Raw genomic sequence first — 20,587 nt, forward strand, 5'->3', positions numbered from 1 at the left:
GAATCATTCCACCAAACGACTCGAAAAAACAAGCGACTGAATCACACATTCAATCAACTTGCTCAAAAACACTTGGCATGTCAGAATGAAAGACCACCTACTGAGTGCTGCACAGAGATGCCAACAGCCTAAAATGAAATGTACAATTGATGAATAAATAAACATAAACAAATAAATTACCGCATTTTAGGTGATAATATTTTGTGCCTTTGTATCTTTCGTTTCTTCTTCAGGTAAACATCACTGGGAAGGGCTCTTCCTCCGGACACAATGGCTGAAAATGAGATCTTAGAAGACCAAGAGAAGCTGAAGAGGGGTCTAGTGAAGGTTCTGCAATGCGTGGCCACCATCTCATCTGCAGCAGCGGTGGTCAATCCCATCTTCGGCATGGCTGGTTCTCTCATCCAGGTGGTTCTACATCATGTGGATGACAAAGACATTCAGAAACTCAAACGTGAGTTCGGCAGCGTGAATCGAGCCCTGGACGAAATCTCACAGCAGAACCAGAATGTACTGCTTCAGGTCAGGAAGGAGACTGTGGATGGCCTGTACTGTCGTGTAGAAGAAAACATTCGTAATCAGTTCTCCAAATTCATGGACACTGTGGAGGTATCAGCAGCACATGAACAGCGCAAGAAAGAATTTGAAATGAGCTTTGTGATCAATCAGTGTGACCAGAACCTGTACACGCTGTACGGCGGTGTGATGGGCGAATCCAAGCTCTTCAGTCAGCCCATCCTAGAGGTCTACATGAAACATTCACAGGGTGACCAGCGTGTCATGGAAAACCTCTGCACTCGACTCACATACCTGTTCTGCATCGGCCTCATCGCTCTGATGAGTTACGCTGCCATCGTCGGGGATGATGAGGAAGCTCTGCGCATCGAGTGGGAAGAGAAAATGAAAGATGTGGCCAAAAAGATGTCAGAAGTGTTCAACAGTAATGAGTGATTCTACCTCATGTGACCTTTTCAACAACTTCTCTTTTATCTATCTTTCTATGCTCTCTATCTATTTTACCCTTGCACTGCTGTCATAGATGTCGATATATGCATCTAGTTGTCCGTCTCACTTAAAACAATGTAGCAGCTACCTTGCATCCACCCTGAACAACCTGTTAACCCATAACAAAAGTTATGTGGAACTGTAATACTGATGTTATTTTTTGAAAATGATGTACTCGTCTTTCTGTACAGTGCACTCACACTGAATGTGCCCAACCCATTAAAATAATAATTTATCTTTATGCAAACTAATATTGCAAATCTCTAATTCTAATCCCATGTAGCCTTGAAATTATTTTCTCATGAATCTCTCTACAATGTCATTGGTATATTTATATCTGGCACTGTATAATGTACTCTGCAGTATTATGAATAAACAAAGATATGAGGAATACACATACTCCTGATTTCATTTCAAGGCACACAGTTTAAGTCAGCCAAAGGTCAAAGTGTTTTGTCCAATATGTTTATACAGAGTGACAATTTATAAGCAAAATGTTTACCAGGTGGTATAAATTACATAAGTAAATATGCTTTATTAATAAACATAATGAAATGCAATGCATCTTTTTGTCTTAAAAATATTGTATTTAAATATGTATGCACAGCATATTACTTTCACTCAAATAGTTTTTGGAATTGAGGAAAAATATGACACTTCCCATAATTCACTGAAGTAGCTATATTTTGTCATTATTTTTAATCATTAAATGTATTATATAATTTAAATTATATAAATTATAAATAAATTATACAATTTTGCTGCTTTTCTATGCATACCCTAATGAAACGTCACCTGTTTGAAGATTTTTGAGTGTGTGCAGCTACTCATCCTGACACTAGATGTCCCAGATAACATACAAGATTTATACACACTCTACAAACAAATACATTGTGATCGAGCTAGTAATAATGGCCGTTTCTTTTTTATTATGAAGGGGAAAAAATAAAGTGAAGGTTAAGAAATTCAGATGTTCACTTTACCCACTGTGACTCTCTGTCGGACAACTCTTCAGCCAAATCCTGAACCATAACTGGCCAGAGAGAGAATCCTACAACTGGATACAGATGTCTATTAGAAATAATAGATAAGAAAAATAAATAAAAGCCATTAATGTGTTACATTCAACCTCACCATCCTTCTTCTAAGCACCGGCGGCGCCAGGGGGGGTCTTGGGGGGTCTCAAGACCCTGCCAAAAAATGCCTTGACCCCCCATTTGACCCCCCAGCCTCTTCCTGATTAAAAAATATATATATTCGGGATAAAGATCCAAAAATGTTTCTCTTCAAACTACGCAGAACAATAATAAATAATAATTATTTCGACATTTTTACTCATACACTGAACCGAGAACCGTTTCTGTCGGACGCGTCCGATTCGAGAACCGATGAGCTGATGATAACTGCGCATGCGTGATTCAGCGTGAAGCAGACTGACACAGAGCACATCTGAACCGAACTGATTCTTTTGGTGATTGATTCTGAACTGATTCTTTGCTAATGTTATAAGCGCGGGTAACCCAAAGGCTTGAATGAAGGGCAATCATCGCCAATGACGGCATTACATCGAGCGCAAAAGAACCGGTGAACCATTTTTTTTTTCAGCTGGTTTATTTGAACGAATTGTCCGAAAGAACCGGTTCACTTGAGCACCTGCTCCTTTGCCCCTTAAGTGCCCTTTTGTCAAAGCAAAATTTCCTCAATTTTTTTTGTAATAACATACACTTTTGTGAATGCCTGCCCACGCCCAATCATAATATTAGTACAATTTATTAATAATAATTTAGCCGTAAATAAAATGACCAACATGATGACAGTTCACCTGACTACGACCTCATCCAACCGGGAAGATTCCTCATGCTGCACGCGCATTTTTTAATTGTTAGAGGATATTTTCAACATCGTGGCAGCTGGTAAGTGGTGTTTCATTCTCAGCGAAGTGATTTTGGTGTTTATTTACTTATTATTATTTTACAAGAACGATGTGATGTGAGAACATGCAGATATGTTGCTGTGTGTAGCCTGTAGTGTAGAAGAAACACTAACGTTAGCTGTTTGAGGGAGAAAAGTTTCACAGGCATCGAGGGGTCTGGTCTTTTTTATGTTATTTGAATAAACTTTTATTATATTACAGTACTTATTTATTTTTAACACGTAAAAATAATTATCACAACACTGGTAAGGCTTATTCAGATTTTCTCATTCTCTGAATTATCATTATAAAAATAAAAACAATTCAGAAATGAATTAAAATATAATTATATTTTAAATGTGATGCAAATATTTTTTCTACAAAAGCAACAGTGTTTACAACAGCAAGACCACTTTAGCCTGTAAACTCAATAATATCTATCTGGAAATAAATGTAAAAAATATCAATGTCAATAAAAATGCATAATATACCTGACATGAAAGTGCTGTGTGAAGGATATGAATAACAAATGTAGCCTGTCATTTGTTTACATTGCAAAGGTGTTTTTGTTGTTTAGTAGCAGAAATATGCAGTTATTAGCCATGTCCATTGTATTTTTTGTTGGTTTTCATGAGACCCCCCTTGAAAAGACCAGGACCCCCCATTGCCCCCCCAATCAAAATTGTCTGGAGCCGCCACTGCTTCTAAGTACCAGAGACCAGGGCAAGTTGTCGTAAAGGCTTTATATAATGATATAAGACATAATATTGAGTAAAAATCAGTTAGACACATGCTTTTCTCAAACAGCGGTTATCTGTTTTCAAACGCTAAGCTCTAAAATTAGGTCATTTTATAATCAAAAGTAAAATTACAATAACATCATAATGTTTTATTGGATAAACAAGATGCCAAACATAAAAGCCACGCTGAAATACACACAGTAATGAATTTAGGCTTTTCTCAAGGTCAGTTTTCACGTTGGGGCAAGTTGTCACATTGATAGTCTCTTTATCTCTTGCTCTTGATGCTTACATAAAAAATATCATAAATGTTGCTGCCTTATTCAGTATTATTTTATGCAACCACTTTTGTTTCTCAAAACTATTTCATGAATTGAGATTCTATGCTTAAAATGATTATTATTATTTTGTCATTGTAAGCCATTCTAGAGACAGAGAGAGAGAGAGAGAGAGAGAGAGGGCAATATAAAATCAGCATCAAAAAACAACAGGATCATATGTGACAACTTACCCCATAGACTCTGCCAGATGCAAGATTTTATCCCTGGACAATTATGGTCGAAACGTGAACATTTTTATAAAGTATTTCTATAAAAACATTATTTGTAATAACAACCGTATATCCTAAAAAATAACCCTTACACACTTACGCACAATCTATTAGACACACGATTATCGTGTTATATTTCACATAATAAATGAAATACTATAGAATAGTATGCTATAATATTATACTATATAGTATACAGTGTGTGATATAAATAATCTGTGAAATATACCTTCTTTGGGATATTGAGATGCGAAAACCCCAAATCTGCGCAGGTTCACGTTAATCCAGTGGCGCGAGATGTTGCGCACGACGCAAAATAAACTGCAATTAAACAGTCTCGTCTAAAAACTGATCACATTACACATCCATCTGTAAACAAACTATAAAAACATACCGCAGTCCAATATGAAACATTGATCCGACAGTTACCAACAGCTTTCCAAAACCACCCCAAACCTATCAGTGCGCGCAACTCTCTCTCTCTCTATCACACACACACACACACACACACACACACACACTCTCTCTCTCTCTCTCGCAAACGCACATCTTTTCCACACTGAGCATATGATCACGACATTTTGCCTTGAAGTCGAACCTGAAACTGTGGGAATAATTTGGAAACTTGGAGGTCATTCCGGCAGCTCTTCATCCAGAGAGGTGCGAGAAACCTGTTTTACATGTATTTTTGCTAGAGACGATGATGTGAGGATGCGCATAATTAGGACAGATTCATGTGAGGCAGACTGCATTAGAGCTTTAGACAGACTAGCAAGGTGTGTCCTGAACTCTGAACTTACATATAGCCTAAATAATTCAGTAGCCTATGTGTATATTAAAATCATGTATTATTATTTCAGCTCCACAGTTATTTATCCTTATTGTGCATGGTTGATCTTTAAAAGCCACATTAACCATTTAAGCGTGATGTTAGATTCAAACCTTAAACCTTTTCTCATACTTATTTATGACTGTCTATTGTATATATCATTGTACTTTAAATGTATGATGATGCCTACAGTATAACTATAGATAGATATGCATTAAAATATGCATTGGGCCTTTTTAAATGTCTTTTGACACTGCAGTCCCATCATCTAATTTAAAGAAAAACTGAACTAAATAATATGTCGGCATGAATGATTTTTCTATCCAACTCAGTTAAATCACATGACCTTTTGCATTTACTTGAACACAATACAAAATAAATAAAATCATTTAATGTACCTGATTCAGTGAAATATGAAGACACATTTACAAATAGCCTAAATTATTATTTTTTACTTAAACATTTAATTATGCATTAAAGGGTCCATTTGCCTACTTTAAATGGCTTGGATCAATCATTTAATTTGACGAAGAAAGCTGAACAAAAAGCTGACTGACAACCTCATTTAAATAAAGTGACTTTTTGCATTTATGTGAGAATAAAACAACAAAAATCTAATTATTTATATTTGCAATGTATCTAATTCAGTGCATTTTGAAATAAAAAAGAACAACATTTACATACATAATGCAGATCAGTTATGAAAACTAGTGGGTTGTACTAAGAAATTAAGAGAAAATATATTGTATCACATGCTTATAACTACATCACTGTTATGTTTTCTTAAAATATGTTTAAAACATACTTAAATATATTTGAATGCAAATTGCATACATCATTTAAAAATTATAAATCAAATTACTGTGGATTTTCTTTGTGTTTTGTGGTTTTGCTTTTAAAGAAATGTCCAGTCCACTAGAGCGGGTTGTAGCCCAGAAGAAGGAGGCCATTGAAGCTGTAATGGAGATGTTTGAGAGAGGAGCCGAGGTGCTGGCCAGCGCTGTTGGGGAGCTGTGTCCTCTTTTTGAAGCTTCTGCTCCAGTTTTGAGGCTGGTCTTGGACAATGTGGAAAGCAAGGAGATCACATATGTCAAAGATCAGTTTCTAGTTGTGAGGAGCAAATTAGATGTCCTCTCATGTCAGTTACAGGACATCGACTCTGAGATAAGAAGGAGACGTTTGGATTCCCAGTTCTTCTCTGTGGAGGAAAATTTGCGGAACCAGTTTAGAAAATACATAGATATTCTGGAGGCCAAACCTGAGTATAAGGAAGTCAAAAAACGATTGTTTTTAGAGCATTTTTTCATAACTGGTGGAGAGAAAAACCTCTGTGTGCTTTATGATGCTTTGATGGGGAACAGCACATTTGGGGAACCGATCCTGGATGTCGTGGAACAATATGAGGCCAGAAACAGAAGGGTCCTGGAAGACTTCTGCGTCAGACTGAAGGAGCTGCTCTGTTTGGGAATCATCGCTCTGCTGGGATACTGCTTCCTTACTCAGGGTGAGGAATCAGAGCAGGAGAAGATTCAAGTGTGGAGCACAAAGATCCAAGAAATTGAGACAAAAATGAAGGAAACGATAGAGAAATGTGTGGATTCGTTTCCAGAGCAAGCTGAACTAGATATCAAGAGGCTTGTGAAGGAGAAAGAAGATGGGAACCTTCAGGAAATGGCCCAGGAACTGCTGGACTTCCTGGTGAAGAAGTACGACTGGGTGAGCTGGTCCATCAGAGTTATTAGTAACTTGGGCAAATTTAGCAACTTGAGAGCCGGACAAAACTTTCAGTGTGTGGCCGGACAGAATTATTTTGAAGTATCTCAAGGAAATGACACCAACCTGGTGATCTCGTTCAGCAGCAACCCTCAGCCTGTGCCCAACGAGAGCGTAAAGCAGATGATGGAAGGCCCTGCGAGGAAGGGAGACGCCAAAGCTGTTGTGGTGCTTCTGGAGAAGCAGTTAGCTGGGTTTCTGGTTCACGCCATCAGCCGTCACAAGGACAGCTTTGCTCTGTCCAGTTTTCCTGAAGAATGTCACTACTGGGAGAAACATAAGAACATGAATCTCTGTGTGCATTCAGAGTAGATTACTCGATTTAGACATAAATATATAATTACTATTATTATATTGCCAACATTTTGCAACTGCAGCACTTGTCCTTTATTCATGATCTATATGTCTTGAAAAACTCGTTGTTCACTCAAAGTCATTGTTATTTGTTCATTGTAAGGTTGCTATCACCTGTCTCACTGTACATTAAAAAAATATTATTTAAAAAACAAATTTACTCTACAAAAATAATACATTTGTACATTTTAAAGGAATAGTTAACCTAAAAATACAGCACATTCGGTGGAAAAAAGGGTATTTATTTAACACTATTTTGGACTGGTTTGTAAATGTTGCTTGTTCTGTGTATACTTCTCTCCTGATTAACACAAGTTGATTTTTTTCACCAGAGGAATAAATATTAGAGGACTTGTATTTTAGATGGAAGCAATGGTTTGAAATTAGAAAGGCCTTAATGATGTATTTGCTTCTTACAAACAAGCATCTTTTGGCTTTACAGAGTGGTGTGGATTATTGTGATGTTTTTATCAGCTGTTTGGACTCTCATTCTGACGGCACCCATTCACTGCAGACGATCCATTGGGAAGTAGATTTAAATTTCTTATAATCTGTTCAGATGAAGGAACAAACTCATCTAAATACTGGATGGCCTGAGGGTGAGCACATTTTCAGCAAATATTCATCTTTGGGTGAACTATTCCTTTAAACATATTAAGCACGGTGTAAATTCAACTGCCATATATTCAAACTTAATATGTTGAGTATTTGTGTTTTATTACTGTGCATGTTTGCATCAAAATGTTATAATCGAACGATGTCTATCTGAAAACATTCCGTAGGCAGCAAACGTGTTAAATGTTGTGTGATGTTGTGTAAACAAATGCTTTGTAGTAATAAAAACTGAAGCAATGCAACTGGACAGTACAGTGTTTCCCCATTTATCCTGAATGATAATAACGTGAGCTGACAGCATCTGTTCCTCATCAGCCATAAAAAAGCCCAGGGCAAGACGTCTCAGGAAACTAATGCATGTCTTGCACAGCAGAGAGCGAATGATGTACTAAAATATACCCTTTAAAAATTCATGTTGGTTCAATTTGTACTTAAACAATGCCAAGAAATGACTGAGATTCAATTGTTTACTGATTTAGCGTTTTTCAAGATTATATGCAATAATAAATCTAATTGCATTTTCCTGTTTTGTATGAGATGTTTCACATTAACCTGACTTACAAGTGATTGTTGACATTCATTGCTATTAACTCTATGAAGTTGACACATATAGCACTCAAAGCCACATCTAATTAAATTACTGCTTTTGTACATAAGTCAGCAGTTTCTGGCCAGGGGCTGCAGAAATAGAGGGTGAGTAACCTTTCGCTGTTAATACACAGACGACGAGCTCCAGAGTGCTGTGATCAGCTCTCCAGATCCACTCATTAAGATCACTGAAGTGCAGAAAGAGGGAACCATCCATCATTTAACACTCACGAAGGCCCCAAGTTAGAATGTGATTCAATTTTATGCTGCTGTTACAAAAATGATGTCTTTTAAAGCAGATCAAATGTTAGTGTCTTTACATAAAGACTGATGATTTGGTGTCTGGGACAAAAATAAAATGCAAGAAATAATAATAATATTTTCTTTTCTGTTTCATTAGTATGTTTCCTTATTAATTTTTTTTTAACATACAGAAAATAATTATTTATTATTTTGATAAAAATGGGAAAAAGTGCTCAATAAAGGGTCCAAAAAAAAAAAACAGTTGTGAGATGAATGAAAACATGACAAACTGTACGAAAAAAAAACTATATTTTAAATCACTTAAGTTAAATTGCAATTGGAAATTGTTAAATTTATTAAGAACTTTTCATCTCAAATACAGTAGCACTGAGAAAAACGCAAATCAAAAATAATAACACAATGTAAAACTACTGATTTAACCATTTTTTATATTAATATAGAATTATATTTTTGTTGATATTTTGAATTGAATTAAAAAAATTACTTATTTTTATATTGTTTAAGTTTTAGTTTTTGCCATTATAATTTTTTTGTATTACTTTAGGTTTTAATTTGTAGTTATTTTAGTAATATTTATTTCAAGTAATGAAATTTTTAATCATGAAATCCCTGATTTATTGCATGATTTTATAATCATGTTATTTCAATTCATCAACATAAACCACAGTGGTTTGTAGTGCAAATAGTTTGACCGTTTACTGCACTTGGCTATTCTTCAAATTATTTGAAGTCTTTCATATTAAAAGAAAACAGCTTACTTTGCTATTTTTACTTACGTTGCAAAAATAAGGTGGATGGAAACTCCTGGAGGCTATTCATTAGCGGTGGAGGCTTCACTCATGGTTGGAGTTATATTGATCCATGTGGCCTGATAAAGTTTTTATTTTAAATTACACTCTTCTGTTACTAAATCAAAAAGAATGACAAACTGACAATACAGTTGAAATACAGTACTTTTAACACTAAATAAAAATAAATATTGTTTGTTGTCATGCACATTCTGCTGGCAGATGGCGCTAAAATACATTGGTACTAATGAATAAATGTCTTATTTCACAACACAGAACTCAGCCAACTAATGACAACTACATAGTGAACCACAGAAAAAAGCTTTTCAAAATATTGCTATATAGTTTTTTAAAAAGTTAAATCTATACTTTAACCGGTACTTTACTACAAACTGATCTGACTTTGTTTTTACATATTGAAAATAAAGGCCCTACCTACTCCAGGAAAGTCAATATCAATATTTAATAAACCAATAAGTGATTTTATGAAGCCCAACATCATAGTACTGCCAGGGGTGGTGGATCAATCCCATGATACCTCACTCTGGCTGCATCTGCCAATCGCAGCCTGAGCTAATGACATTACCTTTTCATCAGAGTGGAGTATCCACCGGCCTCCTGGCTTTAAGTGGCCTGATCTGATAAAATGCATTAAAACATTTGTACTGTGACACACACCAGCTCACCCTCAGCCTCTGCACCAGATTTATCCTTCTGATGTGTCTGACTGCGCCTCTAAAACCTCTGACTAAGTAGTTTTCTTCACAGAATGGGAATCGCATGCATTCTTTCTCCCAAGAAGCTGTATTTAAATGCTCAGTAATTTCAAGCTCAGTGCTTTACAGCGTGTCGTTCACTGTCTGTCTCTGAGGATAAGTCAGCACTCTGGAATCTCTCTCTGTCTCAGTGTTTTCTGTCTGGTGGTGAGATAAGCTCAACTCCTCCGCTCTGTTGACTCTAAACAGTGTGAGTGTCTCCTCAGCACTGCAGTATATCAGACTGCCGATAAACCTCCCTCCCTTCTGCCTGATTCATTCCCACAACACTTTCAACTTTGACAGGAAGTTACTGCTTCCCTTCCACTTTCATGCCAGTAATATATATAAGTTTTGAGAAAAATGTAACAATCTATTTGAATGAATTGCACTGAAGATATAAACCATTTTTGATCAATTGTTTTTACTGATATACTCACACTTTTCCACTATCCATTGCTGGTGATTTAAAACCAGGTCTGCAGATTGATGCCATCTAGTGGGTCTCTACAAAAAACACCAATGATAGCAATACAAAATATTTTATTAATTATTTGACTATTAATTGAATAATAACATTAATATCAATATTTAGATTTTTTTTAAGTTAGAACCTGATTTGCTGTTGCACAAAAGTAAAGGCAGCTGCTATTTCTTTTTTTATTAAGTGAGAATAGCATATTTTCTTTCCTTTTTGCCTTTCCGATGTGAAAAAAAAGTCTATCACGTTAAAAAGACTACAGTACACACTTTTCCATCACTGGACAACAAGGCTGGTTATTTGCACTTAGTGTATATAAACTTCGAAAGTAAATTTATTTATACAAAATAAATAAATAAATAAATTCTTGCTGTGTACATATATACTTATGTGCACAAAAAGTGTTTTTTTGTTTGTTTGTTTTTTTGCATAAATTAATTTACTTTGTAACAGCAAAATGCTCTAATAAAAACAAATGTTCTGAATATTGGTTACAGTATCAAAACTGTACAGAAAAAAATTGTAAAAAATAAATAAATAAATAAATAAAAAACACCTGATGAACAGACCATGTCATGAGAAGTGATTAACACAAAGGTTATTTATTTTGGGTTGCAAATTTTATTTAATCTGAATGTGTAGGTCAACAGCGTGAGAAAGTAGAAGAAAATTAACATCAATGCAATCTGGTAAACAGCAGTAAATTGTTGGGAATAATAAACTGCAGAATAAAATTTACTTTATAAGCAACTCTCTGTGTACTGCAAAGGATATGCAGTAAAAATATTTTGTTACCTATGGGTTCATACTATGGTGACCAGGAGGTGACATGTTCGGTTCACTTAGTTTTTTCGTGGCCTTGACATAATTCTAATATAATAACTCATAATAACTCATGAGGACGTGATTATATATCATATCTACGAGATATACATTTGGGAATGTGATATTATTTCATGGCCACAAGATCATTTTGTCGAGGTAAGGACATCCTTAGAAGTTTTGCAAAAACAAACCTGTTTAACCATAACAACCCGGGATTATCAGATTATGGATTCATTCATATTTAATTTTGAATTAATAAATTATTATATTACTTTATATAGAAATTACTACATTATTAAATTATTATATTAATCATAGTCCTTAACTCCTCGACTGTATTACGGGTGATAGTCAGCATTCAAATGAAGTTTGTCATGAATAAATGTTACATAAAGTGCATAATATAAAATGGGCCTACAAGAAAGCATTTGTATTCATCCTACAGTCTTGTAAATACAATAACTGATTGTCTTTTTCCTGTAATATTCGTATATTATTATCATTAGCCTATTATCATTGGTTAGCCTATATTTTAACATTTGTTTATATAAATCTTTCCCTTAATTTCGATCTCTTTAATTAACATTCTTTATACTTTTGAAAATACTCAACATACCAATAAAGCTTTGATTATGCTGACTGGAATTTTTACTGGAATGCAGTTTAAATGTAGCATATATTTCATTTTATTTCAGCAAATTTATAGACCATAATTATAAATAGTGTTTCATTGAGGAATTATTCATTCACATAGTTTCATTTGTAAATGAAAGCACAAGACACTCAATTTTCATCACACATGAGCATAAATACAATCATAAAGTTAAAACTTTATTGCATAATTGTCAGGAGTTTATTTGCAAAATATATGATTGGCTAGCAAATACTAGCATAATTATACAAAAAGTTAACTAGGTAAAACGATACACAAATTAAAGGGGTAAATAAGCATATATAACAATAAATATAAAAATATATCTCTAAGTTAATTAAATAATAATAATAAAATTAAAAAAGGGTTGCTATGATCACGCAGGATTGTTTACACATTAAACGAGAAATGGATGTCATTCCCTCAACATAACATCTCAAAGCCACGACATAAGGATGACGTTATACTGACAATGGCCACAACAAAACTAATTGAACCGAACATGTCACCTCCTGGTCACCGTATCATACAAATGAAACTTCATCCATAAAGAAGGCTGGTGTGTTAAAGCTTTAAAATGGTGTGTTGATCATACTTTGGCTAACATGAGCCAGATAAATGCTTTCTCATGGATTTCACAACTGTACCCCATTTCACAATACATATACAGACTGTAGATGTCTCATACAAAATATCCCTACGATGCACTTTTATAATGTCTGTATTTCAGACTACCACAAACAAACATACTGTACGTGAAATTTGAAACCAACTACCCTTTTGGCTAAAGTACACAGTGAAAACTTGTCTGACAGGAAATTATTAAACAAACAAGGTCATTTGGGAATAGTGGACAGATCTGGTGTGGATTCCTGTGAACTTTATCTCCACACTGGGAATGGTTTAATAAAGACTTTTATCTTTTAAATGATTACCTTGTCATTTATCCTGGACTGTCTTCCAGATGCTCTTTATCTTTTAGATGAAGGTTAATGATCAATGATTTATACACTTATACCATTTATATATTTATACAATGAAAAAAATATTTTGTGTACTAAAGTAATGTTTAAACGTATAACAGGGTGGGGGGGATTTTAATCATAATGCTTAAATATTAAGTAATATTTAACCAGCTGGCAATGAACAATCTGCTTTTTATAGCTTCTTTCCTGTCAAAACCACAAGAGGCATCTGTAACACACAGCCTTCCTCTAGTTTTTGTCTGTTGCGGTGCTGACAGTCTAACGTTCGTGCCGATACATTTTATCTCTGAGTTCTGGGTGGAGCATCACATGATCACCAAAGTGACCCTGTACTGTGAGATAAAACCCAAACAATGTGGATGACAATAAACGTCCTTCAGGCAATGACACTGGATTCACATTACGATCCTGTGCAAATGGTCAGACGTTACATTTTAAATTCACAACTATGAATCATCTGTGTTTCTGAGCGTGAGGACAACCAGAACAAGAGGACAAATTAAGGTTGAATGGCAAATGATCATAAATTAACTCCAATGGCCTTCACAGGACAAACAGCCGCACATTAATGAAGAGCTGCAAAGCGGTGACCTTCTCTTTTCATCGCTGTCTGGGCTCTAATCACATTTCCCATTTGCATAAGGTTGAGGTTTTTAAAGGGCAGAGAGAAAGATGCTTTAGGAAACCTGACTGAAATCAATACAGAGGTCGGCCAAAACACTGCTGAACAAACTCACCATCAACTGGGATGGTCAAGATGGGAACGAAACAAATTGTTTAGTCTGGTTTATTCAGCCACTTTGTTAATACAGCTGATACAAAATAAATAAATAATTTATATTATATATATATATATAATGATTATTACTATACACACACACACACACACACACACACAAGTAGGTACAACAGAGAATAATTAATCATTATTATTTATTAACTATAATTTTATTTAATTAGTTTACTGTGTATAAAAATGTGTAACACTTATGAAATATATTCGGTCCAGTGTATCGTGTACAGTGGTTTTGAAATTACATTTTTAAAAGATGCATTAGCACAGCTATCTTTTAAAGAAAAAAAAATATTTTATGTGGAATAAAGTGGCATTTTGTGAGATTTTTACTGTAGGTACAGTCCTTTCCTCTGAAGCTTGTCCAGACCAGAGGAAGCAGAGATATTCAGGTCTGTCTGCTCATCCTTTGCCTTAAGCCAAATGACGTTTTTCCATAATTCACTGAAAGCTCTCCGCTCACGTCCTGCGATCCGGAAGCATCTGTTCCCTGACACTGCTTTTTAGAAAAGGAAAAGATGGACAAAGAATTAAACTCAAGAGAATTAGTCTGCAAGAAATACAATTATATTTATTAGATTAGATTTTTCCCCCAAATGACAACTGTGAAGAGACCAGTGCTAAAAACTTAAAGTGCTAAAAATAATATGCAACAGCACATTTGCATTGGATATTTCCTCATTCGCAGACACAATAAATCTTGTTTGTTTCACATGACAGACGTTAGAACATTTCCAATGAAGCATGCAATGAAAGTATTCCAACGAAACATTCAGAATGCACTTCAGTTTGGTAGCCAAGACAAACCTCATGATTATGTCTTCTTGATTCTTGGCAGGCCCAACTGAATGATCTTTTAGTTTCAGTTAAGAGGACAAACCTGTCTGAATAATTTCTACTTAACAGTTAGTCAACATGGCCTGCAGCTAATTCCCACATAAAATAATTCCCACAATTTACTCTTACACTTCCCCAATAGGCATGCTAATACTAGTTTACATGTAGAAACAATCTGATTCACTGTATACTAGTACAGATTTGTACAATGGACATTGAAAAGCTACACTTCTTATACTATATCATACTGTATTTTGCTTCATGAAAATGAGAACTCAATCTGAATCAAAGTGACATCTTGTGGCTGCATTTCCATAAGCACTTCACTACTCATGGTAAATATGATATATTCTGAACATGAGATGCACAAACTATCAAATTTTTTACTAAATTTACAAAAAAAAAAAAAAAAATTAATAGGAGGATAAGATCTAAAAAAAAATTATGTGGCAAAAAAAGCTTGTAGTTTTGGCAGTTGCTGAGGCAAGCAACACTATTGCTCAAACAGCCGACTTTTCAAACCCCCTAAAGCGTAAGCAATAAACTTGTGTTGTGCATAAATCACATCTCAGATTTTCCATTTCCTTTAATTTAACACTCATAATAAATATTATTGATGATAAATTCATGCACTGGACTATGCTGCCCTTTCTTGCACACCTTGCATAACTGTCAATCTGACAGGTTGGTTGTTGTTGTTCAGACCAAAGCAAAAACTGAATCCACTTTCTTTATAACTTTACATCATGACTCATGCTAAATTAGAAACAATAATGCATGGGCAGGGACGTCAAATACAGTGAAGGACTATTCAGAAGACACACCTTAAAACACTACAAGATATGGAAGCTGTTTTCAGTCAATCATTCATTGCTTTAATATTTCAGATCATCTTTGCCTAATAGTGTGTGGACGACTCATATGCTTTAGACAAAGGCAACATTAAAATATCAAACAATATGCTTACATTTTCATTAATTCTGGAGTGTTGCAATAGCATTCTGGGTGGTTTTTAAGTCAATGCTAGGTGAAAAGTAATAGTACAATTTGAAGTATCATTCAAGCCTGTACAATATGGGAAGATAAGTTAAATTCTTAAAGTTAGAAAATTAAATGTGCATTAGTAATTTAATTGCACTTCTAAAAGATGCATCTGGAAAGCATGGATTTTAATCTGCCACATCACACTCTAGGGCCCTTTTTACTGTTTTTTCGTGCATGTGCACCAGAGATCACACCCTGGATTACTGTGTACGTCATTGTTTATTGGCAAAACTGATTTGCATAGTGCGAGATCTAACAGTGACATGAAGATTTGAAATGCTAAAGCTAGCCCCTCTGTAATCCACAACAGCCCCCAACTGTTCTTCTACAGACGAGTTAATGCATGCCAGAGTGTCCCAGCGACTGCTTCAGCACAAAGGCTCTGGGTTTGTCCGCCTGCCATGCTGAAAACAGTAGAGTCTTTCTTTGGCATGTAAAGCAGGGTGACGGAAGTGACCTAGAAGCATCGGGCCCACAGGGGCTGTTTTCACACGAATTTCAGATTGCCAAATTGCTCGCCAAAGTCTCCTAAAAGAAGAACAATGTGAAGACTAAAGCTTATTTATTAGCATATAAAAATAATGAATTTAACCCTTTGATGCATGGTGTCCACTATTGTTTGGGCCGTTGAGAGTGTACTTATCTTTTGACATACACATAATTCTGGTACATCAGTTTTATATGTTATTAAGATTTTTATCACAGCTTAAATTCAACATTCAAATTGCTGTGGACAAATGTGTAATGGGAATAATTATATTCTTGTTTTGATTAAAGAAAAAAACAAGAAAATTTTCACTTTTTTATTTAATTAATTATGCATTAGAGGGTATGTATTGTAAATAAAATTATTTAATGTTTAATGTTTTTTTGAAGTTTTTATGTTCACCAAGGCTGCATTTATTTGATCAAAAATACAGTAAACTAGTAATATTGTGATATATTCTTACAATTTGAAATAACTGTTTGCGATTTAATTTTTAAATGTAATTTATTTAGGTTTGTCATATCGTCTCACAGAGAAGCCACTGTGAGCATCTGTACCCACGACAACACGTGTAGAAGGGCAGAGCATGCAGGATGTTTCAAATGGAAAGACGTTTTTAAGCATTTCTGGCACTATACCACTGCATGCAGATTTTTCTCAAAGAAGGCATGTTTACAGGATGTTATCAGTCTGTGTGCCTGTCCCTCGTCTCTTCTAGTGGGCTCAGAGGAATGCTGGCAGGGGATGGAGTTAATCTGAAGGGGGAGTGCCGCAGGAGAGAGTCTATATATACATGTGGACCCTGGGAGGCTGGTTCTTTTAGTTGGACTCTGTTGGAACACTAGAGAACACCTCTGAACATTTCACCACACTAACAGTGAGTATCCCTTTTTTTTTTTTTTTGGTCTGTCCATTTCCATTTATCATCTTTTCATTTCTCTTTTTTCATCTTTTTTTGTTATTTTATTGGCACAACTTCAAAAACTTTATAGAGCATTGAATACAATGTCACAAAATACAATAGCTGGCCTGTGATCTATGCTTTTTGTCATGAAGAGTTGGAGAAGACACTTTGTGGGAATCATTGTGATGTAGATGCCAGTCAATATTGACTTAAGCACAACATCCTGCCATGTTATAAGAATATGACACTGGATGTTGTGCTAAAGTCAATATACTGACTGCCACGAAGCTCTAAGCAGCATTTGGATAGAAATAAGGGATGTGGCTCTCAACTTGAACAGTTCCTCTTTTTTAGAATCAGTCGGTTGGTTCCTTTCCTTTTTGTTCCACCGAGTAGAACCATCAAAACTGTGTTTTTTTCTGTTACAAAACATTAGACTGAATTTCTTATTTTTGAACTTATTTTCCAACATTTCATTTTCTTATGAAGTCATTTTCTTTCTCAAATCGGACACATCCTGGAGTTTTAATTTCAAAGCCATCTTAATTATTCTTACAAAGGAGGACTTGAAACAATCAGGATCATTGTATTGTTCTGTAAGTATTGTTTTGCTCCTAATTCCATTGAGATCAGAATGCTCTTTTAAAAGATGCATTGTTGAGTCATAAATTCCAAATATGAGTTCTACATGCTTATCATTCATAATAAAAGCTACTGAATTTACATAATTGTTCACATAATCCACTAAATCATTATGTGAGACATTATTGCAACAGAGCCAAATGTAGTGTTTGATGTTTGAAATATGTTCATCAAATGTCAGGTTCAGTCTTGTATTTTTATTTGTGTTTACTTTGTATGTAAAAATCTGAGTCATATGGTGTAGAATAGGGTTTCACCGCAGGACAAGTGTATTGGTTACAGATTTTCTCAGATCTGGGTGTGCCTTTTTTTCTGTATATTGAGTCTTGGGAAATTAGATACGAGTGTGAGATCATCTCCCTTGTGTAATCGAAGTGCCCAGAAATGTCCTGAAATGCTTAACAGCTAAAGCAGTCAAATACATTCTCCCAGCAACCCCTCCTGAAAACATCTGCTTTGCTATACATCTGGGTTTTAAATGATGAATTGTTCCCTAAAGAAGGGTAGTTAACCGCTCTCCAATTCCGTGTGCTCACAATACTAATAATAAAGTGTGCTTTGAAGCACAAAAACTTTTAGCATGTTTGCTTTATTGATTCTTATAGTAGGCACCTGATCTCACTGATCTGCCTCTATTGTTATATAATTTGCCGAGACTTAGCTGGCGGGGTGTAAGGTGGAACAGGACATGCCCGAACAAGACCAGAAATTTTTCTTTTTCTTTTTTTTTTTCAAATGGCTCGAGCCCGTGGAAAACATGTATAAATGTACAAACACTCTGGTATTTCTGCCCCTGTGGTCTGGCTGTCCAATTCATCTCAGGTTACTGTTAAGGTCCCATCCTGAGCAAACAAACATGACCCTTAGAAATGTCTGCATTGATTTTAGTATTGATTTTTATGTTGTGGCTTCCACTTTATGATATATATATGCCTTGATCTGTTACAGACAAGGGTAAGAAGGATAAGACAGCTTCTCTGCTTTGAACCACAATGAATCGGGTGGAAGAATGGGTTTTGGAGAACAAGGACAAGATCGAGAAAGGAGTGGAAATCATGGGGCAAGGTTGCGAGGTTTTAGCAGCCACCGTGGGACAGTTCCACCCCATCCTGGAAGCCGTGTTTTTGGCCTCGGCCGAACTCCTCGGAAACCCAGAAGGCAAAGAGGCCAAGTTTCTCGCTGAGCAGTTTGAAAAGATCAACCAGAAACTTGAAGGCATTCGAGATGAAATCGACCAAATCGCTTTGGAGTTGCAGCGCACGACCATGAATAAGCAGAACTTTGACTATGAGGCGACGATAATCAGTCAGTACGAGAAGTTTCAAGACTTTGTCAATGCTAAGCCCAAGTTCAAGGAGAAGAAGAAGGAGAAATTTATAACCCAGTATGAAAACACTGGTGGCGACCTGAACATTGATTCCTTGTACAATGCTGTAACTGGAGAGAATACCTCTGGAGATGCCATGTTGGACACGGTGGTGACCACAGAGCAAAGGAGCCGGAAGCCAGTGGAGGAGTTCTGTGCCAGACTGAAGAAGATATTTGTCATGGGAATTATAGCAGTCATGGGTCACGCCGCCCTTAAAGAGGGAGTGGTAGGCGAGGCCATAATGAAGAAATGGCAGGATCGCATGGAAGATGTAGAGACACGCATGAAAGCGGCGGTGGATGACTGCATTGAGAATTTCCCTCTGCAAGCCAAGACGGATGTGGAGCGTCAACTTCTGGAGCATCAAGCCACCGTTGACCCAGAGTTCACTGGATTTATACTGGATATCCTTGCGAAGAAATATTACTGGGTTTCCTGGTCAGTTCGGGTCTTCAACCACAGTGGCATGTTCTTCTGGAATTGGCTCGCCGGCAAAAAGTACCATGGAAGTGGTGGAGGTGGCAACTTTTTTGATCTTCTGACCCCAAACGACATCAGAATCGTGGTGTCTTTCAGTGCAGACCCCAAACCGATTGACAAGAGCCAGATTGTAGATCAGATAGAGACACAAAAGTTGAAGGGGAACATGCAGTCTGAGGCTCAGACGCTGTGGAAGATGTTTCCCAACACAGTGGTCCATTGCATTAGCTGCTATAAAAAAGTAGAAGAGAAAAACAACTTCCAGCCAGAATGTTTCTACTTTGGGTGCCACAAAAAGGCATACCTGTGCATTCATTCTGAATAGACATGCAAAAAAAATTTAATTGGCAATCAGCATTCTACATATATACTTCTGGTTTAGAAATGTTGATTGTATTAAATAGCTGAACATTATAAAGCAAACAATGACTGAATTGTAACTGTGCATCTACAATGAGAAAGTATATTATTGCTGGTTCACTTTATTTTCGCATGTTAGTGCATAAAAGGACCATAAATACATTTTTGTGTGTGACCAAATATAAATGCGTACATTTTAGATTTTAAAAAATGGTATGTTTTGTAGTTTAGAATACATTTGAAAGAGCGATTTAGTGGAGAAAACTTTTACGATCAACGGGTTCATGGGATTTCATTGTTAGTCGTGGTGTTTACAATCAAAAAGCATTTCATTTCAACTTTAGATTGTAGTAAAAGTCTTTACTGGAAAAATGCTATAATAAGCATTCAGTTTACTTGCTATATATACTCTGTAACCCAAGAATCATGTCCGTTTCTGGTTTATGATTGTATGTAATCACAAATAAAAAAACTATGAACAAGAAATATGTTTCAAAGTATCAACAGCCATCCAAATGGACTATATTCAAGACAACTTTTATACTTTAAACTTA

General features: G+C 35.7%; 3 protein-coding genes across 5 annotated transcripts; all 3 read left to right on the plus strand.

The window, feature by feature from the left end:
• Positions 1–270: 270 nt before the first annotated feature.
• Positions 271–1,396, plus strand: LOC127974797 (protein rapunzel). Its single transcript, XM_052578320.1, has one exon. It carries the CDS (start codon positions 271–273, stop codon positions 949–951), a length of 681 nt encoding a protein of 226 aa, XP_052434280.1. The 3' UTR covers positions 952–1,396.
• Positions 1,397–4,722: 3,326 nt separating this feature from the next.
• LOC127974794 (protein rapunzel-like) lies at positions 4,723–8,030 on the plus strand. The gene is made up of 2 exons (XM_052578313.1): positions 4,723–4,867; positions 5,938–8,030. The coding sequence occupies exon 2, from the start codon at positions 5,940–5,942 to the stop codon at positions 7,119–7,121; it is 1,182 nt and encodes a 393-aa protein (XP_052434273.1). The 5' UTR covers positions 4,723–4,867; positions 5,938–5,939; the 3' UTR covers positions 7,122–8,030.
• Positions 8,031–16,998: 8,968 nt separating this feature from the next.
• LOC127974814 (uncharacterized) lies at positions 16,999–20,519 on the plus strand. 3 transcript variants are annotated; one of them, XM_052578352.1, is made up of 3 exons: positions 17,138–17,155; positions 17,672–17,778; positions 18,773–20,519. In XM_052578352.1, the coding sequence occupies exon 3, from the start codon at positions 18,817–18,819 to the stop codon at positions 19,996–19,998; it is 1,182 nt and encodes a 393-aa protein (XP_052434312.1). In that variant the 5' UTR covers positions 17,138–17,155; positions 17,672–17,778; positions 18,773–18,816; the 3' UTR covers positions 19,999–20,519. The 3 variants fall into 3 exon arrangements, with proteins under 3 accessions (XP_052434310.1, XP_052434312.1, XP_052434311.1); XM_052578350.1 differs by lacking the exon at positions 17,672–17,778 and having other exon boundaries at positions 16,999–17,155; XM_052578351.1 differs by lacking the exon at positions 17,138–17,155 and having other exon boundaries at positions 17,502–17,778.
• Positions 20,520–20,587: the final 68 nt, after the last annotated feature.

This window comes from Carassius gibelio, chromosome B16, assembly GCF_023724105.1.
Source record: "Carassius gibelio isolate Cgi1373 ecotype wild population from Czech Republic chromosome B16, carGib1.2-hapl.c, whole genome shotgun sequence".
Lineage (NCBI taxonomy): Eukaryota > Metazoa > Chordata > Actinopteri > Cypriniformes > Cyprinidae > Carassius > Carassius gibelio.